This window comes from Scomber japonicus, chromosome 19 (genome assembly GCF_027409825.1).
Source record: "Scomber japonicus isolate fScoJap1 chromosome 19, fScoJap1.pri, whole genome shotgun sequence".
Lineage (NCBI taxonomy): Eukaryota > Metazoa > Chordata > Actinopteri > Scombriformes > Scombridae > Scomber > Scomber japonicus.
Window position 1 is genome coordinate 6,217,653 of NC_070596.1, and position 24,450 is coordinate 6,242,102.

At 39.0% G+C, this 24,450-nt stretch overlaps 2 protein-coding genes across 2 annotated transcripts in view; one reads left to right on the forward strand and one right to left on the reverse strand.

Annotated features, from left to right (window-relative positions):
- pum3 (pumilio RNA-binding family member 3) overlaps nucleotides 1-24,450 on the forward strand; it is a 260,316-nt gene that overhangs the window by 159,521 nt on the left and 76,345 nt on the right. The gene's annotated exons all lie outside the window — the stretch shown is intronic.
- rab27b (RAB27B, member RAS oncogene family) overlaps nucleotides 1-24,450 on the reverse strand; it is a 61,671-nt gene that overhangs the window by 4,317 nt on the left and 32,904 nt on the right. The window contains exons 2-3 of the mRNA XM_053339700.1: nucleotides 5,477-5,648; nucleotides 569-657 (exon numbers count right to left, since the gene is read on the reverse strand). Coding sequence (XP_053195675.1) covers nucleotides 569-657; nucleotides 5,477-5,629 — 242 coding nt within the window. The 5' untranslated portion in view covers nucleotides 5,630-5,648. The remainder of the gene's footprint in view (nucleotides 1-568; nucleotides 658-5,476; nucleotides 5,649-24,450) is intronic.

The following is a 24,450-nucleotide window of genomic DNA, read 5'->3' on the forward strand; positions in this document are numbered from 1 at the left end:
ACACGCTAACTTGTAAAATAAAACAAGACATTTCCTGTAGCAGCATCTACTGGACATTAGACAGCCACTGGGCACACTTCAGCTTTTACCATAAAAGTTGGGTCTTATGCAGTTAGTATGCAGTTATTCAATGAGTGGCTCTCCATTTTCTACATGCACATTAACACTATTCTAGTGATCTACAGGTGGCTGAAATGCAACGAAAAACAACAAGACATCAAGCTAGTGAACACAGATGTAAACAAAGCAGGATTTACAATACTATACAGCTTTGCAAATACAGATGGGGAAGGAACTGCACTCAACACATGTCTAGACCTCAAGGAACGTGCAAATGCATTTTGGAGAAGTAGTACTCAAACTCAGTAGTACTGCAAACATAACTTTTGTTGGTTTACTATGAAACTCGACAGAGCAGCTTCAACTTTGACCTGCATTGGCTACTACTTGAAAACCACATGCTTCATTCTCTGAAGTACTGTATAGACTGTTCCCTAAAGTCATTTAAAAATACCAGTCCAATACTATCAGTGACACATGGATAGAAACTGAGATAGAAGCAGCCCACCTCTCCTGTCCGGCTGTGTCCCAGAGCTGAAGGTGGACCTTGAAGGTTTTCCCTGTGGTCGTCCCATTGGGGTTGGACGCTGTGTACATCTGAGGAGAAAGAAACAACACTACACTTTTACTTTCCATGTCAACATATACCTTGGTTGGTGGTGTTTCTAATATTTAGTCTATCCTACATTATATACAGTAAGTGGGATGGACAAAATATTAGAAATACCTCTTAGCATAACAGAATACATTTCAGCAGCAGTACAAATTACAAATTCCAAAATGACCAAAAAGTAACATGATAGGTGGATTTTCTGCACCACTGTTGCATTAGGCTGCATTAGTCCTAAAGCAGCTTAGGTGGACATGTTGATCTGGTAACTGAGTGTAATATGGTAGATCTATTGTGTAAGACTAGATTATCTCTTAGCTGCACACTTAAGGCATGCTGCCAGGACTCTATGGGATGGTCATGTGAGTGATGGCATCCACTGGATTGTCAAGTGGGCACCCTCCTTCTTCAGTGTTTCCCTGAAAGCCCCATGACACCTCCAGAGGGTTCAGCAATCCCGGTCTCAACCCCTAGATGCCATCTACTCATTTGGGTTCCCAGGTGGACTCCCCATCTCAGCTGTCCTTGAGAGGTCTCTGACCGCATGCTGATGGACCTTTCCTCGCACAAAATGTAATTTAATGGTAGACTTAATGATAGTGACACTAGTTAAATTGAATTAGCTTTGTGTTTTTGGAGTTTCACAGCTTTTCACATGTAATTTAGTATTTATCATGCTTTTCACCTGAAAACCAACATTAAGAAGAGTGATCAAGCAGCAATCTGACCTTAAATCTAGTTCAAACTGAATATACTGAGTGAACGTGGTCACTGCAGTCCATGCAAGGCAGGTCTGTTCACGGAATCTGTTTGCATGGATTGTGAATCTGAGGGTATGGATTTACAAGTCAAGCTTTTTTTTCTACCATATGACCATAGGGGAGCTCCATAAATATCTGTTATATTACTGAAGATATACATCAACAGGAATTTGATAGGCTCGTCTTGCCCTAAGCGACAACATTCCAGCCAAACATAGATGACATGCGCTGAACCTTTGCTCAACTTTTATAGCACACACACGTCATCTAGAAAAAACACTCAGGTACAGACACTAATCCCTGGTATATGACTTTGTAAAGTGAATGATTTCCTATAACGGATCTATAGTTTAAATTGAACCTTCGGGATTATATTCCATCTACTTCAGCCCTTCTGTCACTTCTCTGTTGTAGAGCATATCTGACTGACATTTATCTGGACGGTGGTCCTCCTGATTCTGTCATGATGAACCTTCTGCAGCAGCTGCTTGTGTTTGTGTCTCTGCAAGAAGCCTCTAGCGTCATTCACACCTCTGACTCTCACAGATGAGACAATCCCTGTCACTTTCTCTGACGCTCTTTTAAGGGTGTGTTCGCACGATCCCTATCAGAGCAGTGGGTTTAGAAATGAAGAGTGAAGCGTTTGGTTCAGTTTTCCAGGTGATGACTGGCCTTCAAGTTAGGTGGCAAATTATGACACTTACATCTGACAGTGTGAGGCCTCTGTGGTGAGAGCAGTGCTGCAGTTTGTTATGGGGGCTGAGTGTTGCTGGAATACAATGCTGGGTTATGGTGCAAGTATCATAAATGTATGTGTATATGTTCCAACCTTTTATCTGTATCAGCATTTAATGTCTACACACAAACACCTGTACAGAACCTTGCCTACAGAAAAAGCTCACAATATTATTAAAACAAAGTATCTAATCAAAGAATAAGTTTGCTGTCTGCCTGTATTCCAAATGTTACCCAGCTCATCATCAAGACAGTCACGATATCTTCTTCTTGAACAATTAATCCTCTTTTTACGAAATAATCTTGTCAAACACCATTTGTTTTAGACTGTTTAACTTTTTCTAAGCGAGATATTCAATCTACTTTCATGCTTGAGCGGACAAGAAATAAGACTGAAAAGGCTGTCACACTTCACAGGTTTTTTTGCAAGAATGGGACCAATTTTTAAACTAAAAGGCAAGGCAAAACCAAAACTTTTATTTCGATAAATTGCAGTTTACAAGATCCTCACATGTGTCTTGGATGATCTGATCTCAAGTGGACAGCTCTAAGGATGGGTTTCAATGCACTCAAGACACATTGGGGATGCACTGAGATGACCTCTGATTAAGCAGAAGTACATACTCATTGGCATCACTGCTGTTCTATTAAAGTGAAAAACAACAAGAAGAAACCACAAAAAAAAGATTCTCACGAAATACTTGGTCTTATTCCCATTTGGGCCGAAGAGTTTTGATTGTACCCACACACCAAGGTTTTTGCAGACTTCTTCTATTAATTTCTGGCATACTAGGCACAGGAAGTGCATTGCTGCCGCATGCCAGTTAAAACAAAAATACATTTGGACTTTGCAAATGGAAGTTATGTAAAATCTCATTTGCCTATAGAGTGGGGAAGTAACATCATAGGCAGTCAATCGAGATGCATGTGGAGACGCTTTCTAATGCCAGGTGTGATGTGACGTACTTAGAGCTGTCCACTTGTGATCGGATCACACACATGTTAATGACAGGTGTCAACAGGGTCAATGACTGCAAAAGCCAAGCCACCTTTAGTCTTGAGCCAGGATCTAGGAAAAGTCAACATCAGTTCCAAAAGGAGGATCGATCAAAACTGTCCATTAAATGACCTGGCTGAATACAAGTTTGTTTAGTATTCATGCTAGAGAATGAAGACTAAATAAACTTTTATTCAGCTTCAGGTCCCATAAAGACCCTGAGAGGAGCCACTGACAGCAGTGAATTACAGCTGTCATCACACATCTGTCTGTTTCTCTTTGACTCTCGATATAACAGCTTGAAAATAGGGTGCGATCTTAACACACACCAACACACGCAAGCACATCACAACATCACACACGCACAGAGGAAGTGAGGAACGATAATCAACCCTATGAGTCATCTGGAGCACAGGGATTAAAGCAGCACTATCAGTATTTTAGACTTGGAAGACAGAGCGGCACCAAGGTGACCACTGACACCCCCACCCACTCTGATTCGATAACTGGATCTTACACAAGGATGTCTGGGCATGTTATATCCTCACAAGGTCCCAGTAAAAGGACTAAATGTTTTCAGCAAGTCTCTAGTTTTTAAATCAATCTTTTGAGTATAAAACCTCCAGTACTTGAAAACTACTCATATGAGTTGGGAATCATCTTATTTTGTTGTTTAGTTTGGAAGACTTACTCAAAAGATACATTTAGAATGAAACAAAACTAAGAGTCTGCGGCCATGCTAGCAGCTCTGTGAGGTTGTACTTAGACACAGTGGACTAAATTCTAAAATCAGCTAACATGACAACAACATAACAGTGCTAATGTGCTGGTGACATTGGTTTTGCATGTCAGCATTCTAAAATTTCCTAATCAGCAATAAATGCAGATCATTAATTTCTTAAGACATTAAAGACAAAGACAAATTGGACAAAATAAAAAGAAATGGTGTTCATCCTGAGGAGAACATAAACATCTATAGACCTGTCACAATAAGTAATTTTGGTGGACTATATATTGTCTTAGGAACAATCGTGATAAATGATATTATTGTCATTTGAAGATAATTTTATACCACTGACATAATGATGATATAATAGCATAATAATGCAAGGGGGGTGGGGGGTGGCGGGTGGGATTGGAGAGTGGGTGCTACACTTCTGTAAAAGCACAGACTGCCATTATGGTTATTTACCTTTAATGCTTCTACAGTCTCCACTCAGGACTGCACAGTGAGGAATGGAGGACACTACTTGCTTAACCAATGTGATATGAATAGCTTCTTAACTGCTAATGCGAAGTGTGGCAATATTGAGCTTAAAATATGATCAAGGTCATATGATAAGTACATATGATGATTATGTCGATAATTATCGTATTGTATGATAAGTCGATAACGTAATTATTATGCCAGGCCCAAACATCTGTACCAAATTCCATGACAATCCATCCAATTGTTGAGACATTTCACTAAAAAACCTTATGATGGCACTAAAGGAAAGGTCAGAGGATCACTACATCATTAGGATTCATCCCGAGGCCAAAGAATGCCTCATTAAAATAAGTTTGAGATATTTTTGTCTGGACCAAAGTGGTGGACTGTCCAACGTAGCAACATTGTCATCCTCAGTGCTAATAGTGCCACAGTGGGTAAAAAGGATTAGGGTTAGGGTTAGGGTCCAATTTTTTGCTTTTTTCCCACCTGTGAAATATTGGATAGCTCTGAAACCCCTCTTCAAATCCTGTAAAACACTCTTGGGCTATAAGCTGCTCTCAAATGTTTGCACTAGAGCAACAATCTGTAATGAGTTGTAAGTAGACATTGCTCTGTTTCTTTTGGATCATTTGCCAAAAAGTTTGGAAACCACTGTTCCAACATCTATCTAGTTAAACAAAGCCATTTCCCACAGATAATTCATCCTGGGTTACTGGTGTTTCTGACCCAGGTTTGATCTCTGTGCAAAAGTTAAAATAACCTGACTGTGACTCAGCTCAGCAGTAGCTGTGGGAGTAAAGCAGCAGAAAATCCAGACCTGACCCGACCCACTGTTTGTTCCTTGATAAGTAAAGCCCTAAGGAAATGCCTGGGCAAATGCCACGGTAACTATGGTAACCAAACTCCCATCATTTATGTATAATGTATGTGTGTGGACATCAGAAAAACTTACATCCACTTGAGATAAAGTTTGAAGATGAATTAGCTGCAATTCAAAACTAGAAAGAGCAACAGAAATATCTACACCCCTACCAAAAACTTGCACACATTTCCCTGCTTTTGTTCCTAAAAGTAGTTCATGTATAAGATGGGAAACTTACCACTCTCTTTTCCCTGAAGTCGATGCCGACTGTGGTGATGAACTTGGGGTTGAACTTGTTGTCTGTGTATCGGTACAGGAAGGTGGTTTTTCCCACGCCGGAGTCCCCCAGGGCAAGGAGCTTTATAAGGTAGTCATAATCCCCATCAGTCATAGTGATGACCGCAATAAACCTGTCGAAAACAGACAGAGACGCATGTTAACACAGACGAACATGCAGACAGACTCATAGCTTGAGCTCTCACAGATGAGTGTGTGAAAAAGCAGCAAATCACACGATTAATGAGATAGAAGAAAAGAGGAAACCGAGCAAACGCTGATATGATCAGTTTCACATGCCAAACGTTACCAGATGAATAGTAAAAGTACCAAGTGACAGAAGAAGAAGTCTATATGTACTTGTACTATCCACTGTTGAATTATGGGAGTGACGATCAGAGGGTCGTCCTGACCAGAATATGAATGTCTGGGAAAATGCTAACTTTGAGTGTGTGTGTGTGTGTGTGTGTGTGTGTGTGTGTGTGTGTGTGTGTGTGTGTGTGTGTGTGTGTGTGTGTGTGTGTGTGTGTTTGAGCATTAAGTATGGGTGGGAAAGAGTCTATGTGAAAAAGTGCTGAATATATATAAACTCTCACTTGACTCATGTATATTATTCACAGCAAAAATCTAGGAATCTGTTCATTTTGAGCAGTAAAACAAGTGAACATCACATAACAAAAAACTGCATGATATCAAAGCATAGTACAACTTTGATATACTTGTATTTAACTTTTATTTAACTAAAGTATGCTGTTTTATACTTCTACCCAACTACACATACACACACATGCTGATTCTGCTGGGGGTTTTTTTTTAGAGAAAACCAAAATTAATACAAACCAAACTATCAGATTTAGATATTTCATGGATAAAAGTGAACATTTTGCCCTGATGACGGCACTACAGGAAAGGTCAGGGGTCACCAAAGTCACTAGAATATGTCTACTGGGGATCATGAGTACCAAAATAAAAAAAAGTAAAGATTTATTTTGGGCTTTTTGCCTTTATTTAGATAGTATCTGGCAGAGATGCTGACAGGAAACAGGGAGAGAGGGGGGGGGGGGGGGGGTGAACTGCGATTATGTGGCATGCGCTCTAACCACTCAACCACCAGGGCGCTCCTACCTAAAGTCAATTTGATGTTAATCTAACCTCCAGTTGTTGACAGAAAAACATCCTCAGACTTCATCCCGCTATGTGGTCATGAACAGCAATTTGGTAAATGGACCAGTACAGTCCACTTATTTTAGTAAACACTACTCTTAAGCATCTTCATTTAATGATGAGGAATGCAGTTTTCTCATGTGAAAAAATGTGTTCCTGTATCTTAGTCAGTTGTAGTCTGGGACCATCTTCTTTCTCTCTGTTTGCCTCGAGGCCAAATGTGGTATATTTAGACCAGTGATCATAAGACCCTAATTCACTCAGCTGAGAGGAAGCATGTATAACACTGTGCTTTATTATAAGGAGGATAGTGACCAACCCCGGAGCTCTGATCTCCTCACAATAACCTCAATGTACTTCAGACAGTACAGTGAGAATCAGAGTGGCGTCATTCACCAACCACACTGAAACACATTTAATTAGCTTTATCAGTTATGTTTTTACACATGTCCCGTAATCTACAATGGAAATAGTAATGCAGTCCACACAAAAAGTATTTTACATGACATACATTTGGCAGACGATCAAAGCGACTTCCGTTTTTCCTCTAAATGACACACACAGGCATGAGGAGCCAACTGATGTCCTACCTATCTACTGCCTGAGCATCAAACACAAAGTACTTTATGAATTCTAACATAGCATGCTGAAGATTTAATGTGCAAAAATCCTAAATACTTGCATATTACACAAACGTTAAGTATTAGCATTTTGCATCTGTAAGGTGTTAATGTTAGCATAGTAACATGCAAAAACTGTAAAGCACATGTTGCATATGTGGCATTACCGAGTTTTACATTCCATGATTAGTTAAGTTGTGGTTAACATTTATACTATATAGGCATGTTACTATTTACATAACCTGCTTACATCTTACATCAGATGCTCTATGGGCTCAAGCACCCATATAGCATGCTCACTAGAGATTTCCGCCAGCTGAGACAGCTTTCTTCATGGTTTAGCCCTCCAGCTAACTTGAGGGGGGATAAAACAATTCAATCATGCAGCTCTTCTAAATTTCCTGATTGTTTTTGATCCAAATAGATCAAATTCGGAGGAACAGGTCTTTTTGTGGGGGTTGTGTGACCCTCAAAAAATGTATCTCCTGCATTACAGGAATTCTTTTTAGGTCCTTGTAAGACCTAGAAGTTGTAATTCCACAGTTTAGACACTATGTCTAACACTTCAAAGCCTAGTGCTCTTCCTGGGGGCTTGGTGTCAAGCTGCACCTGACAAGGTGAATACAGTATGAGATGTCCTAAAATAGCCCACATACAGAAGTCAAACCATTTTGATATATGCAACAATATGAACTTTCTTCTGGCACCACCCTGAGAAAAAATGTCTTGTGACCCACTTGTGGTTAGACTTAGAAATAGCCAAGTTGTCCCTTCATTTTTATAAAAGTAAAAACTTAATTTTCTGATGTGTACTGAATAAAAATGACTGCAGACTCTTAGTCTTTTACTCAGCAGCTCTGTGGCCACATAGTAAAGTACATTTATCTTTATGTGTTTCTGTTATGTTCCCAACTGCACATTAACACAAAGATCTTTTCAAATACATTACCGCATAACAATAATATGACTTGACAGCAATAACAAATCCTCCTGATGGATTTATGAGCTGAAACCAATGGCTCCCTGTCTAAGAAAAACACAAATCTAAAATAGTTTTACCTCAGAAATGGTCTGCCGTAATGTTCTGTATGTGAAAAACCCACTGGTCCGGTCCTCTAAACAGTCCTTCTAACTCAGTTAGATGTCTTTTATCTGTGGGAGCACCACATGACAGCAAACAGATAGACCTTATTTTTTCTTTCTTCTCTCTCTCTGACACATTTAGCATCTGTCCGTCCTGGTATTGATGAAACCCTCAAGAGGTGAGAGGTTGGGGTTGAGACAAGGGGGCGTTGTGGAGCTTATTGATCTGTCGTCATTGGTGGAAAACCAGGAATGTTTGTAGTGTGATCAGTGTGTCAGCCATGATTCCCTGAGGGTAAAACAGTCAACAGCAGCTCGGTCAGCTGACTGCAGGGAACAGCACCACTTACAGTAACCCTGACAACAAACAACTAAACAGAGTAGAATAGCATAAATGGGGATTTATTTAAAAATGTATGTTCATTCTTTTCTGTGTGGTTTTTTAAATATATTTCCTTATGCTGCACTGAGAAACGTGAGGAAAACAGTAGTAAAAAGACTTTTCATTCTGATCTGATTCCTACATTCATGAAATATTCTAACAAATGAATAATATATTTTCATCAACACATTTAGAATTTTTGAATTTGATGATTCTACAGATTAATTAAAGAACATGACCCTAAATGTGGTCTTTGAAAAAGCCATAGAAACAAAATTTAAAATGACATGAAAAGGGTAGCAGTTTGATTACATTTTTATCTTTTTATGTTTACACTCACTGTTTCTCCCCAAAACACGTGTATCACGCCCCCTGCATTGGTCTGTAGCACTACTAGTGGTCAGAAACTCCACAGGGTACCTTTGACAGAAAAATATAGTGACTTAATAGTAGTAGTAGTAGTAGTAGTAGTAGTAGCTTTATAGTCATCCTATTGAGGGTAAGACAATAATATTACTATTAAAGACATAAAATATACTCATTTGCCAGTTTTATAAGCTACTCCAATCTAATAAAAGAACTCTGCAATAAATCATCAGTATTACCTTATGCTGAAATGTTTTTTAAATGTTTAGTTAGGTGTACCTACTAAAGTGGCTATTGATTTAGCACCAATATTATGTTTACTGATTACAAAATATATTGCTTCACAGCTTTGTTACATTCAGGTTAGGGCTGGGCGATATGGCCTTTTATTAATATCCCGATATTTTTAAGCCGTTTCACGATACACGATATATATCTCGATATTTTGCCTTAGCCTTGAATTAACACTTTGATGCATACAATCATGCCAGTATGATGATTCTACGTTTCTACGTTAAAACATTGTTCATACTACATTAATATATGCCGATTTTAAACATTCATGCCAAAAGCGTAAATCACAACTAAACAAATTCATCAAAACTGTATTTATTAAAGAGTTATTAAGCAGTGGCACAAACATGTCATTTCAAAACAAATAAAGTGTCTTTTATGCATGATGTAACTAATATGACACATCAAAATAACACTAAATTAAAGTGCACATTTTGTGCATAATGCCACTAGGATATAAAGGTAGAGCTGTCTCTGCTAGGTAGATTATATCAAGTGTGTCGATGATCTTTCTGAATCCGGGCTTTTAACCACACTCACTGGGGCCATGTCTATCTCTGTGTGTGGTGTTACTGCGGACGTTATCTCCTTCTGTTTTTGACTGTTTTAGTCGTATTGCTGTTCTGGAAAAAGAAGACGCCAGACTCAGTTGCGTCAGTGCTGGTTGCTTCGGCACTTTCTTCAATATGTCACTGGCCGGAGATGTGCTCTTGCAGAGTTTCAAGCACACATGGTGATATAACTTTGTTGTACTACCAGCTTTTGTGGTGACGCTTTTATGACATACTTTACATATTACGGTTTGTTGTTCAACGTCCTCCCTCTTGTACCCAAACCACCGCCAGATGATGGATCCTGAATTGTTTTATTAAATCTCCCTCCTCCACTTGTCCATATCACCTGCTGCTCCCGCGACCTGAGATCGCTGCTACTGCTGCTACATGCTACCGGGCATATGACGTTGCACGCACAACAGAATGTGATGTACGTACCTAGGTGCGCTTGTTTTATCTCTCTGTGCGGAGAGATGAGAGAGTGAGAGAAACCTGTAGTTCAACGGGCCGCGACGAAAAACAAACTGCGTGTAAATTGAATGTATACTCGAATATTCACGATATAGTCATTTTCTACATCCCACAGAGAACAAGCCGCGATACATCGAGTATACTCGATATATCGCCCAGCCCTAATTCAGGTTGTGTAGGATTTTTTCCCAAGTGCCTACTCAAGCTTCTATCTCAATAACAAGCAAAACACATAAAACACAACAAGCCATTAAAAATGTATGAGCAGTCACACACTTTAGGAAAGAGAGTGCAGAGTCTACAACAATCCAGTCCTGCTGCACAGAGATGACATGAGTGAGTGTGAATGAGGAGATCTGATCAGTGTCAATATCACATCAATGTCTATCAGCAAGTGGTGTTCTGCTCTTCTTCCTCTGTTATTCCTCATATCTGTGACATAAGAACAGACATCACTGCTTTCAGTCTGATTCAGATACACTCCAGCTTCATAAATAATCTTACATTTGTATAGATTTGGGATATCCATTAAATGCCTGGGTTGTGTTGTTGTGACATTTGGTCCTGAATGATCTGCTGTTATATCAGGCATCATTACACACTGAGACTGTGCATTCACTGTATAAAACAGACATTTTTTTATTGAATATTGTCAATTTTATTTAATATTATAAGCTCCTAAAATATGACACATTATACTAAAGAAAAACTTTAAATGCACCACTTGTAACTTCTGAGAAACATATCCGCAGACTTCTTTCACAATCGTCACAGATATATTAAATTCTACATCTGTACACATCAACAGCATTAGTTATTACGCAGCATGTTCTTATCTAGCTTCATCTTTACTACGTCACTGACTGATCTCACAGCTACAAAATGCTGACTGAGAACATGAAAAATACGGACTTCCTGTTCTGTCTGGAAGTTTTCACACAATTTTCCAGTAATCTGATTATCTGATTTTACAACCATGCTAGCAGCTCTGGTCGGTTGTACGTAAGCACAGTATTGCTTGAGCTAAATGCTAACATCAACATGCTGATATGACGCACTATGACAATGTTACTATAATACTGACTATGTTTACTATCTTAGTTTAGCGTGTTAGCATGTTAACATTTGCTTTAGGTGGTGGACCAACTGACCAACCAACATGAAACTTGAATGAAAGGATAGAGAGGAAAGACACTAACAACAACAAAAAATGTGAAAACGGAACAGATGCATCAGCAGAAGGAAGTAGAGTCGGGCAGACTGAGACCATTAACACTGATAAACCATCATTTATAATTTGAAACCACCAGAGTTGACAAAAAAGTAACACCACATCAGAAGTTATACAGGAAATGTGATTAGTCAGCTTAAACTGCAGATGCTTCTACGTGTTTGAGAGCAACAACATGGCGATAATATGGTTGATCTTGACACATGAGACCACTGTTCACATCTTATCTTCTACCAACTTTGGATTCTTTGAACCATGTAGAAACAGGGTGGAGGTTTCTGGCACAACTTCACCTACTTCCAAGGTAAATAGAGAAGGGAAAAAAGTCTAAAGAAAGTCAAAGCTCTAGCAACACTTGTAGTCTTGGAGAACTTTATTATTAGACCAACATGTTTAGGCTTGTGGCTTGCATATCGGCGTTGGTCTGTGAATAAAGTTCTCCTATACTACAAGTGTTGCTGGAGCTTTGACTTTTCTTTGAACCATGACAGTCACCTTTCACTTACTTTACAAAGTAGTTTCAGTTGATGAACCTTAACCATAGATGTGACAGATTAGAATCATATGAGTCATTTTTGTGACAGTCATTGGAAACAGAAATGGGTTTCTTTGGAAGCCATGTGTAGTATTTTGACATTTAGCCTGGAGAAGTTTTTGTTTTTGCAATGCAGGTTGTGCTTGTTGAGTGAAGCCCAAATGAAGCCGTTGAATGATGTATATTGTCTGATCTTGTAGAACCATTTTGTCACTCTCCATCCCAGTACTTCAGGTATATAGCCTAATGGATGTACATAATGCAAAACATAACTTGCAACACATGCATCCTGCGTCATGGTGTTTCTTTTACTATCAGCGGGTTAAACCCTACACTGAACTACATTATAAATCACTACACCTCTACAGAGAAGCATAAATCCATCTGACAGACCCTGAGTGTAATTTCAACCATTCAGTCTTGTGCTGCTCTAAACACACACAGATTTATTACACATTGTGTATTCAGCAAGCAAGCAAGAGAAAGTGCAGATGAGAGTGTAGTACAGCCTGTTTGCAGCAACAATGTACAAATATGATTCCATTATGAATATAACCTGAATGTGAAACGAGAATTTATGCTTACTGACATTAGCAAGCCTTTTTCACTGCATAACTGCTTAGATGTCCCCTAACTTTTAAAAACAGAATTGTAACCAGAAATCTGTCATCACTTTTAGAACTCATTTTTAAGTCAAGCCAGGCCTTCTTTGGTCTGGCATTGGAGCATAACTGAACTTCTAATACCTTATTCTTCTAAGAGGCCTCGTGGGTCTTCCAACTTGGCTCTTTCAACTGTTTTACTGTTTCTTAAAAACTTACTGTGACTAAGTACTTTGCTGTACCACTTATCTTCAGGTCAGCTAACACAGCCTCTGCTTTTAAACCCTCTCTCAAAGCTGTTATCCTAAAGATTTCAGTCCAGGTTGATTTGACAAAACCTGTGATTTAATACTACAGCAAACAATGGTTGAGCAACTACCTTTTAAGAGATACAAAGGTAGACCAATTGATGTATCTGTTTATAGTGCTGTTAAACACACACCTTTAGAGAAGCAGAGCACAGTTAGGTTTGTCACCTTGCTGAGGAGTTGAAAGCATGGAAACTGTTGGGAAAAGGAAAGGCATTTTCAAAAACAACTTGGCAGATGATAGGATGAGCTATCTGTCAATCACCGCCTTACCTTGTGAGGCAGCTGGATTTGTGAGATCTCAAGATCACGAGAATCATTATAGGACGCTGATTGGTCTAACCGCATAACTTGAAGCCTGATAAGATACATTCATGTATGATCTTATGATATCATGGTCTCGCAAATACAGTTGCCTCAGCAGGTGACCTCTCTACAACCAGTGTTTGGATTGTCAGTTCTGGGTAACTGTAGAAACATGGCTGTGCAACATGGTTTGCTCCATGGAAGAGGACCTGCTCACTATGTAGATATAAAGTGCTCATTCTAACGTAACAAAAACACAATAATTCTTATTTTCAGGAGATTTTACACTAATTAAAACATGTTATGAAGATTATATTCCATTTTGGCCAAGTCTATTCTGCTAGATGCCGCTAAATTCTACACACTGCACCTTGAACACATCTGAAATGAAAAGAAACCAACTGTAACACTGGATAACATGCTGCATTGTTTCCTGTGAATACCTTATGCATACAATAGGCAGATAATTCAAAGACAGCACTGAAATTTTGGATGCCATCACTGACAATGAAAGCTAACCTACTGAAAGGTGACTACTATAACACACTGAATGGCTGAACAATGCTGACAATAATAGCATCAAAAACATGAAAATTGTCCCTTTCAAATCCATTTTTACATTTTTCTTAAGCTGTTTAAGATGTTTTAATGATGTCTATGTCCCATCTTTAACTCTGGAGATTGCAATTTGCTTAGAACTGCAGTGTAAATAAATCATATATATTATGAGTTTTTGGTATTTCCAGGTATTATACAGCAGAGGAGTCTCTGAATCCTAAATAACATCCTATGGAGAAAATATAAGAAAGAGTGGGAGAGGCACAGAGGACGAAACATGATGATTCACTGCATATTTGTGAAATTGTTTTTTAATCCAATATTAGATATTCAACCACACTATAAGAGAGAGACAGGATCAACTGCTTGTGCTTCATGTTATCCTCTATATCTCATTATCTACGCATTACTGCCGATGAATAAAGATCTTTATACAAAATGAGTCGGTGATCCTTTAATTAAATCCAAAAGTAATTAATATCAGCTCAGCATGTCTAATCCAAATCCAAGTTAGATTTCCAAATTAGGTGTATTCTCAGATTTTGGAGTTGCACACTAACATGATAGGTTTCTCATTTTATATGACCGGAGGCAAACAGATTTTTGAGGAATTTGAGGCAAATCCACCAAAAACCCATCAGTTAAATGTTTCAAGGCAATCAGGAAAATGACTTTAAGATCATTTTTTTAATCTAATAACACTAATTTGAACAGAGAAACACCCCAGCATAAGCTGTGGATGGATTGTTTTTATTAAAGATTTCTGAAAGCAGCTGGGGAGTGATGGCAGCTTGGCCTTTTCCGTGTTAATTATTGATCAACACTGACAGGATTAATCTGTCTCGTCTTGCTGTGGTTACTTGACATAAATGCTCGCTGTGGTTTAAAGTAGCTTCCCAAAGCCTTTTAACACTCATATCATGAAAGCAAAGCACCATAGCATGCCTTAAACTTTGTAAAACAAGTTTCTTTAAGTCTATCTTTAGACATGTCAACAAACAGAAGTCAGTTCAACTCTAAATGGTGGATGGAGAGGGGGCTCTAATACAAGTACAGATGAAGCCATTTCAAAGTTCCCGTGTTTCCTTGATGGCTCCTTGACTGGTCCTTGACCGGTCCTTGGCTGGCCGATAATGGAAGCAGGGGGGAAATGCGATCCCCCCGCGATGACGTGGTCAATGAGACCCCGACTGGGAACGCCCCTATGCTGCCCGAGTGAAAACCAGCTGCAATGCCTCATTTATCCACGGGGAGGAGCAGTGTGTTTAGACCCTCTGCTCATAGAAAAGACTAGGCTGTCCAACGATTTAAAAAATTAACTGGATTCATCACGTTACAACCTTGTGATTAAACCTGATTAAAATACAAGGCTAAATATTATATACACTAATATTACTTGTTTTACTTCTTTTCTTCTGTATAAACTCGCCGAATGAAGGTTACAATATAGTTAATCCATTAGAAAGATGCAATTGAAGCTGCCGTACATCTGACAGGACACTGTGTGTCACAGGAAACACTCGCGGACACTTAACAATTCCTCTGACTGATCACTGTCACTGTCACTGTCAAACCAAGAAATAGCCCATGAGACAAACCCAGTCTGATTTAAAAAAGGACGCGCTATTTAATACGTAGTGTTAATATTATATGGGTTCCCAATCCAACCATTTTTTTGTGTATTATTTTATCATTATTAAGGCAAAATAACTCAATTTATGTCCATGGACATTATAATGAATAGGCTATAGGCTTAATATTAGTTTGCATCCAGCGTGCTGCGTGGACTTCATTACATCTGCTGCACCGCTGTTACCACAATTATGAAATGCTAAGTTTCTACAGTCTGTGACTGTGACCCTCATAAAACTAATATTTTACAAATCTGCATTATATAAACTAACGAAATTCGTTAAAGCAAGTCATTTGGTGACTTCTAAGACATTCAGTTAAATTAAGTCTGTTCTGTAGCTGCTCCGCTGGAGAGGCTGCGAGCATGAATGAAATCAGTGCGTCTTTTTTACACAAGTATCTGTAGCAGGCTACTGCATGACTCAGGCATGACTCAGAAGAACATGCTTGTACTTTTTAATCATAGTGCGTTGTGTTAACTGATCAGCTGTGTTGTGTGTTACCGGCGCAGCACGCGTTATGTGCGCCTTTTGCGCAACGCATGTGTCGGAGGCAATTGTGCTTGAGTACACTTGGGTTTTGAGGTAATGTGAGTGCGGGCCAGCGGGGGACGGGGGGCAGGGGGCATTCGCTTTGAAAGACAATGGGACAGCACTGCAACCATCCCCCTCAACCCATCACCTTCGAGCTGGACACCTCCCCCACTGAAAATCAAGATCAAGACACTGTTTGTGCCCCCACTATATCAAGCACATATGCTACTGTATGTGTGGTTGAGTTTTCATTTTTACATCTTTTCTAAGTGAGTGAGGGGTGTAGTTGTAGATGTGTGTAGTGCCCCCTCTCCGTCCAGCACATATGTGCGGTTGAGTTTTCAGTTTTACACCAATACTTAATTAACTAGTTAGCTACTGTAATAATAATAACAAATCTGAATGTAAACTCAATTTGTCTGACTTATATTTATCTTTTTCATATAATTAATGCTCATTAAACTCTGTCTGGCCCATATCTGTCGCGGCATCTGAGCGCTCTTTCTCAGCCTTGCGCAGGCTGAAAACCTGGCTGCAGCACCATGACGCAGGAGAGATTTGACTACTATGAAAGCTCACAGTGACCCCTCTCAGAAAATAGTTCCGACGTCCATGAACACTATTCTGATCTCTGTGTGTGATTTGTGTGACAATGGAACCAAATGGCCCATTAAGCCCAAACAAAAGGTTGATATGAAATGATAATGCTAATAAGGTGGCTGGGTTTACCTGTCTTGACGCATGCACTGAATAGACCGGGGTTGGCTGGCACATATGTGCTGTATAATTGTCTAAAATCAAATAAGTCCTGTGGCCCGTTTTTGTCATTTCGTATTATTTATCTGAGCCTAAAATTAAAATATGAAAAGGCTTTTTTCCGTTTTTTGTGTTAGATTCAAAACAAATAACAAAATAATCAGTAGTCAGTAGGTTATTTAATTTTTTGATTTGATTCGATGAATCTGGATGACCTGACAGTAACAATTCCTAAAACATGAGAATGTGGGCTAGTTTGTGACAGAAGCGCCATCTTCTGGTCAAACCCTGTATTACAATGAATAGGTGGGTTTACAGGAAAAGATAGACACGCCCAGGAGAAGGAGGGGGTCTCTCCAGCTGCTGGAACTCAGCTGGAACTTGGCTGGAACTTGGCTGGGAGTCAGCTGCCATTCAGCTGGCATTCAGCTTGGAGGGGAACTTTGAAGTGGCTACTACTGTATGTACAAGTACAAGCAAGTATAAAGATGTTTTATAATCCTATGAATTCAGTCCTGGTTGATGTGGTGATACCTGTGATTATGTCAAGACTACAGTCCCAGAGTTCTGTTGGTTGCTTCACAAAACAAGACTAGCCAGTTAACACTTTTAATATGAAGTAGCAAGAGCAGGAAATGTTTAGTTTACATTAGCACTTATTACATCATTTTTCCTGTGAATTACTTGTGCTCCTGAAGGCAATCTAAATTATGCACAGCAGTGGCAGAGGCCGCTAACAATAAAGATGACAATATAAAGAGGCACTTAGAGAGTGTAAATGAACTGAAAGTATATTCTTACTTTAGCAGCCAAACAAGAACGGCTAGGGAGTAAAATAGTGGCAATAGTTAGCTAAATTATGTTTCAAATGTAATCAACTATCTGAGTAAAGATTACATGGTGTTTGATGCCAGCTGTCAGTGTTTGTTCAGAGACAAAAACGCATTAGTCATTAGGTTAGATAACCACAAGTCATGAGTATTTCAAACATTTCTTTCAAACTGGTGTTTAAACACTTTGGTTTCACAGTAATCTATTCACAAAAGGTCAGTAGACATTTATGTCTGACTGTAGTGACCTCTGGATCATTTTAAACAGATCAGACAACTAATTTGTTTTCCATGTGTTCCAAGATACCGTCGAGGGTCTTTGTTGTCGTTACCAATCTATTCTCCGGTGTCAACAATCAATAACCACTAACATGGATGAAGATTGACCCCTGATTATCCAATTTATCCAGACATCCTCTAGGTTTACCATCACTTGAGACGACAAGGCAAGAGGATCAATGAAGAGAAACTAAACAGCAGCCAGGTGGCCTGAAGGGTACCACTCTTGTTGCTGGTGTGTTTTAAGTTCTTTTTGCTTTTCAGAGACAGTGATCAATAGTGACTTGCTGATCAGATTATCAGGGCCAGTGCTGGTTGTCCTCATTGTCCAGCCTGACTTATTTGGTTTCGGAAATCAACTTAAGACTTTAGAAGAACATTCTCCAGATCTGAGCAGTGCTTTGATGCTAAATTGCATTGGGTCCATTCAAGTTGAGGGAGCACATAACCCTCAAGTCATTAACATAAGTGTTAGCTTGTTGTCCTTTGCTATTATTAGTAGCTAAGCTATTATTGTTTCTGTCAAAACAAAGTTGCTCAAATTTAAATGAAATGTGTCAAAACAGGAGATTAGGAGATTAGGAGCTAACTAGCTAACATTACAACTCAATTTTGAGCCTTTTTGCTAAGATTTTCTTATTCAACATTGCTATTAAATGCAATATACAGTAGTGCCATTCAATTGTAGTTCCAGGTGGAACTGATGGTTTGAGAAGCCAAAGCAGGTAATTACTGGTAATACTGGGTTTGGTGTGAATATTGTATTATGAAACTGTGCCCAGATAGCACCGCACCTTTAACCAAAAAGGTCCACATTCTATTTGGGACATTTGGACCACATTTTCTATTTGACATGTGGGCCATTTCAGGCTCACATCCACTTTGTCCATGCCAGAAGAAGGCTAGCAGCGCTGCATCATTGCTTGAAGCAGCCCACTTCTGTATGCTATCTGTGTGGCCCCTCAAAAAAAAATGGACTGCCTGACGCCCTTGGTTAACACAACAAGAACATGTTCAAGACATTTTCTTTGTTGGCTAGTATCTTTTATGCCTACGACAAACATACAGTTAAATCCACACATAATATGATATAATGGGTGTGTTTGATGATTTAAGGGTTTCTGTCCGGTATGTTAAACTGGTTTGAAAGTGACCACAGAGTCCAGAACTACATGTGAAAATATGACAGACTCAACTCAGATGCACTTTATGTATTCATTTATCCATCTGTTAGTCCCACCAGGCTTCCTCAATCCCTCCCTAATCCCACAGCGGGAGGAGAAGGCTAACACCTGTACAGACAGCTAACACAGCTGGATCTGAAAGGTCACCATGGATGTAGGGATCCTGGGAGGTAGAGGAGGGGGTCAAAGAGCAGGGGTCAGGCCTGTGCTGAACATACGAAGCATTGGGAATTAAAATCTGGAGGATATTATAATGATAGAACTCAGGTTTGCTATTTTAGTGTGGTGTCATGGAATCATTTCATCATCATCACTTCACTCTTCCACACATTGCATTCATTACGGACTTACCTAACCTTATTATATTTTATCTTAAATTGACAATAACAGTTGTTTAGAAGCTTTATTCATGTGTTATTCTGTTTTTTTTCTCTCTGATTCAGAGGAAGTTCCTAACATCTGAACTTTTTAGTAAGGTTGGAACCTCAGTTGAGTGTGTCAAATGAAAGGTTTTTCTTTAGTAAAAACCTAAACTTAAACTTTTGTAGATTGGATTCAATTTGGCTTTTTAAAGGATTTGCTGGCCTGACCATTGGGTATGTTGTAGCTTTGGATTCTGTTACCAACATGGAGGGATTTCTTGCCTGGATTCAGGGTTTGGGATAAGCATTGTCCCCACTTGTCCCCTGTCTTTGTTTTATTTCTCTAACGTTGCTTTGCCTGTTTTAGCTGAAGTGCTTAAAGTGCTGGTTCATGACCCACTGAACAAACTGAATCAAATTAAAAGTGGAATACACTAAAATCACATTTCAACCCTAAATGCACTTTGTGACAGCAACAATAAGGTAACGTGAAATGATTATTATCCTTCTAAAGCTCAGTGACTGAATATCAGGGAGTACTTTGCTGTATAATAAAAAAATCAAGGTGAAAGGACAGACTGCTTGAAACAGATTAAAATACATAAACTGAAATGTATTACATAATTAAATAAGCAAATCTAAACACTTACACACTACAAATGAGACCCAGTGACTGGACAGATTGTGTTTACCGTATTGCAGTAAAAATCTGTGACATTTCCATCTAAATCAATATGTTCTGCTCTGCTCTGTCTGTGGTTGCTTTCACACAGCAGTGATCTGACTCAGTATATCCAGTTCATGAAAGCATTTCCATTTGATCACAGGCTGGTGCTTCTTTACTGCCACACAGAAAGTGATGGTTTCCAATGTTTCATCGTTTCATGGGTATTCTGTGCATTTCATGAACAGTGCTACCCACCATGGCCACACAAAGAAAATAAGACAAACAATTCACCTCAGACTCAAACTACTCAACAGGAAATGCCCCCCCCCCCCCCCAAATAAGTCAATCTTAAACAAGAGTGTCATTCAAGGCCTCTCCTCTCCTGATAGAAATAAACCAATCCTTTCAAGTGCAAGACCTTAATTCTATTACATCCAGCCACATGAAACCTTATCAAATATAATCAGAACAGAACGATGTTATTCAAGAGCTGAGACACAACTGGGCATTGTGCTTTAACCTGCCGGACACATGACTCCAATAGTCCTGATGTTTTAATTGCACCTGGCTGCATTTTAACAGCTGAACACAACAAACCGATGGGACAGTCAGAGTCATCAAAGTTTAAACAGCACTTATCGGCAAGTCTAGGAGTTACTGGATTAGGGTTAGGGTTAGGGTTAGGATTAATGAACTGGAATTGAAAATCCAGTCTAGGTTATAACTATTACCACTGATGATAGCAGGTGTAACTTGTGACGGTAACAATAGCATTGCCGGATCTACCCAACGGACAAGCAGGGCAAGCCTGTCAAAGCAGATGGCCGCCCAACTCGAGCATGGTTCTGCTTGAGGTTTCTAGCAGAACCATGTATGTATATATAAATAAAGATTGATGGATTGATTGATTGATTGATTGAAAGGGTCATTCAATGATGAGAGAAACGGGGTCCAAAGAAATCTGACACAAGGCTTGACCCATTCATCTGATGTTGATAATTATGGTTGCTATCAAAAAGAATATTTTCAAGAAAATTAATTCTCACGATTCACTGTTTTATTTGTCAATTTGACAACTGGGCAAATGATGATTGGTTAGCAGGCCACAATTCACTGTGGTTAGGTTGTATCAACAAGTGGGGGGGGGGGGGGGGGGGGATGATCAGCTAGTGGACAATGGACAGGGCTGTCGGCATCCAAAAGCTTAGCGGGGCTGCCAAAAGAAAGAGAAAACACAAAGAAAAGATACTGAAAGAAGTGGCTGCAATAAAAAATGTCCTGCAAATAAGCTGCTTTTTCTACAAGGCTAAACAAGAAGAAGGTTAGAACATTCATTAATTATGGGGGTGGAGGCTCGAGGGGAGTCCTAATCCAGCCTTGAATGATAGAAGAGGTTTAACTAGTGGTATTAATGATAGCACAGATGAAACTAATAACATTAATAATAACACATGTCTTACTAATAACAGTGGCTGTCAAATAAGTCATGATAATGAGCCAGTGTGCACAATATCGGGAGTCTGGAACTAGCATAGGAAAATACACTGCAGTCATAATCAACATTATTTGTAACATTTGTGTCTTATAAGTCAAAATGTCATCTCTCATCTCTCTCAGCTCCTTTCTGATGTAATGATGTACCAAACTCCACTCTGATATTCCTTCATTTGACTCTTCTCTTCTGTATTCTACCCAGCTATTCTCTCCTTTTTCCTTGAATCCACTCTCTGCTTTATTGCTTTGTGAGTTGGACGTCATGTGATCGGTCAGCTGACTGAGTTTGTGGTGGTGGTGGTGGTGTTGTTGTTGTTGTTCGCCCCCAGGACAGTAAACCACACAGCATCATTATCAGCCGCAGTGCCCACCCTGCTCTCTGCTTTCTTCTGGGTCTTAAAGCTAAAATTACGCTGCCCTCACTGCTTAACTGTAAAAGCAAGTCAATGTTTTAATCAGCATTACACAGTTTAGTAGTTTTATAATCTATTTGTGGGCTTAAGCCAATATGTCCTTTTCCCTTTTTAATTCTATGACCTCATATTTAGCTGGCAATAACAGATAGTTGTCATGTATTTAACTCATTAACAGATGGAAAAAAGAAGAGAAAGACGATATTTTATAGTAGACGACAACTCAAGTCTGTATACCACCACGTAGAAGCATTCAATATTACATGCAAAATCAAATTACTACTACAATTTCATCATTTATCATCATCTTCTGATTTGCTGCCTTCTCAATCTAATTACTGGTTTCCTTTTGTGACCTGTGATCCAATTTTCGAAAACTTCTCATGATGTCTGCTGAAGAGCTGTCGCGTCGATTGTGAGTTTTGTGTTTTATTTTCAGGTGGTGCCTCGGTGGGTTTTTAGATGGAAACAATAAGATAACTCAAAGCTTATTCTGTTGTTTTTATGACAAATTTGTCAAGCAAATGAATAGAACATCTAGCACATATCCCTGTAGGCTCTGGGCCTGAGGTAAAAAACTGATCTAATTTCTCCCATATGAGCAATACTGTTTCCTTACAGCAATGGTGCCAATTTAAAATCTCTAAGGCATCTAAAGAATATAAATTCTGGCAAGAAAAAATTAAGCTTGTCTCTGTCTTTAAACACATTTGGAAAAATGTCTCAAAACTTCAGAATCTCAGCTCTTAAATTTCTTCTTGACAAGCTCTTTGTGCTTTTTTCTTGTTCCAGCTCATTATTGAAAAGTGTATGATAAAATGTAGAAACCCAAGTTCTGCACAGTGCACAGCATGAGTTTATAATAATGGGCTAACCGGTGAGTATGGTGGAGTTTACAAGGATACGAATAATAATCTGTATTTCTGTCATCTCAGAGGTCATTTTTCAAACATTTGACATTTCACTTTGGAGTTAATCTCTTTAAGTCCAATCGCTGCCTGTTGTCTGAGGGGTAATTGGAAATCATTTAACCTTTGACCCACCTTACAGTAATTTGTTTATCCACCCGTTAATTTGGCCCAACAACAACAGCAACACCAACAACTAGTGTGTACAGTATGTGCTTGTCTTATACGGGTTTCAATGACATGGAAAACCTGCAGATCAACCTTTTTAGGATCAACCTTGTCCTCTGTGGTGTGCATGCATCCAAACATCAGAAATCATGTCTGACTCTTTTTTTTACCCAAAAAGACAAAGCTCCAGCAACACCTAGTATATAGAACAACTTTATTAGTAGACCAATGCGTTTCGGCTTGTGGCCTTCATTGGGGGTCATCATAAAACACATTACAAGCAGTATTTAAATAGTAGTAATAGTAATAGTGTAGTTAAAAAGACTTTTTGGACCTTCTTCCCTTCTCTATGCACTGTGGAAATGGGTAAAGTTGCACCAGACACCTCCACCTGTTTCTTTTTTTACCTAAACAACTTGCTTTGGGACATTTTAATGTAGTTCCTTCAGATTCTCCTTTCACTCTTTCAACAAACTTTGACCTTCTGAGAGCAAAAACTCACATTTTCAACTGTTTCTGTCGTATTTGGTACAACCTGAGTGCAGGGTTGTAAATAATCTGGTGGAACCATGTTGGCTGTAAAGCTGCCCAGAGACAGTCACATTAATAAATCTTCACCATGTGGCTTTAAATCAATAAAAAAACTAAATTAAAAGACAAAGGCATCAATCAGAGAATGTGCCCTGGTTTGGGCATTTATCGACTTATTGTTACAGCAAAGTACCACAGTAGGACTGCAGGTTTAGAGGTTCACTTAGTACCAGTTTGCTAAATTACATATAATCAGTGAAAGATGTGCTGTGCTGCAAATCTGACACCTGAAGCCACTGGACTCATCTCTCTACGTTTAACCACAACCAGCTCAACACTAGCGCAGCCACAGGAAATGTGGGCGTACCACCACATCACCATCCATAACAGTGAAAACCCTATAAGGCAAACAGAATCACAGTCTATTAAGTGATTTATTTATTTCTTTAAAGAAGAATACTGCCGATTTAAACTTAAACTTATTATATAAGATTTAAGGAAAGTGAAAGAAAATGTGTTCATTCATTTAGTTTTTGTGTGTTTTTTTAATGGATGTAATCTTTCTGCGTGATGCTTTTATCATGCTTCTGTTTACATAAACTGTTGAATATATATTTCCATAGTTTTGTCATGGTGATGTGACTCTCTCAGTGCTGAATGGAGGATTTTAGTTTTTTTAGCACAGTGGAAATCACAAGTTGAATA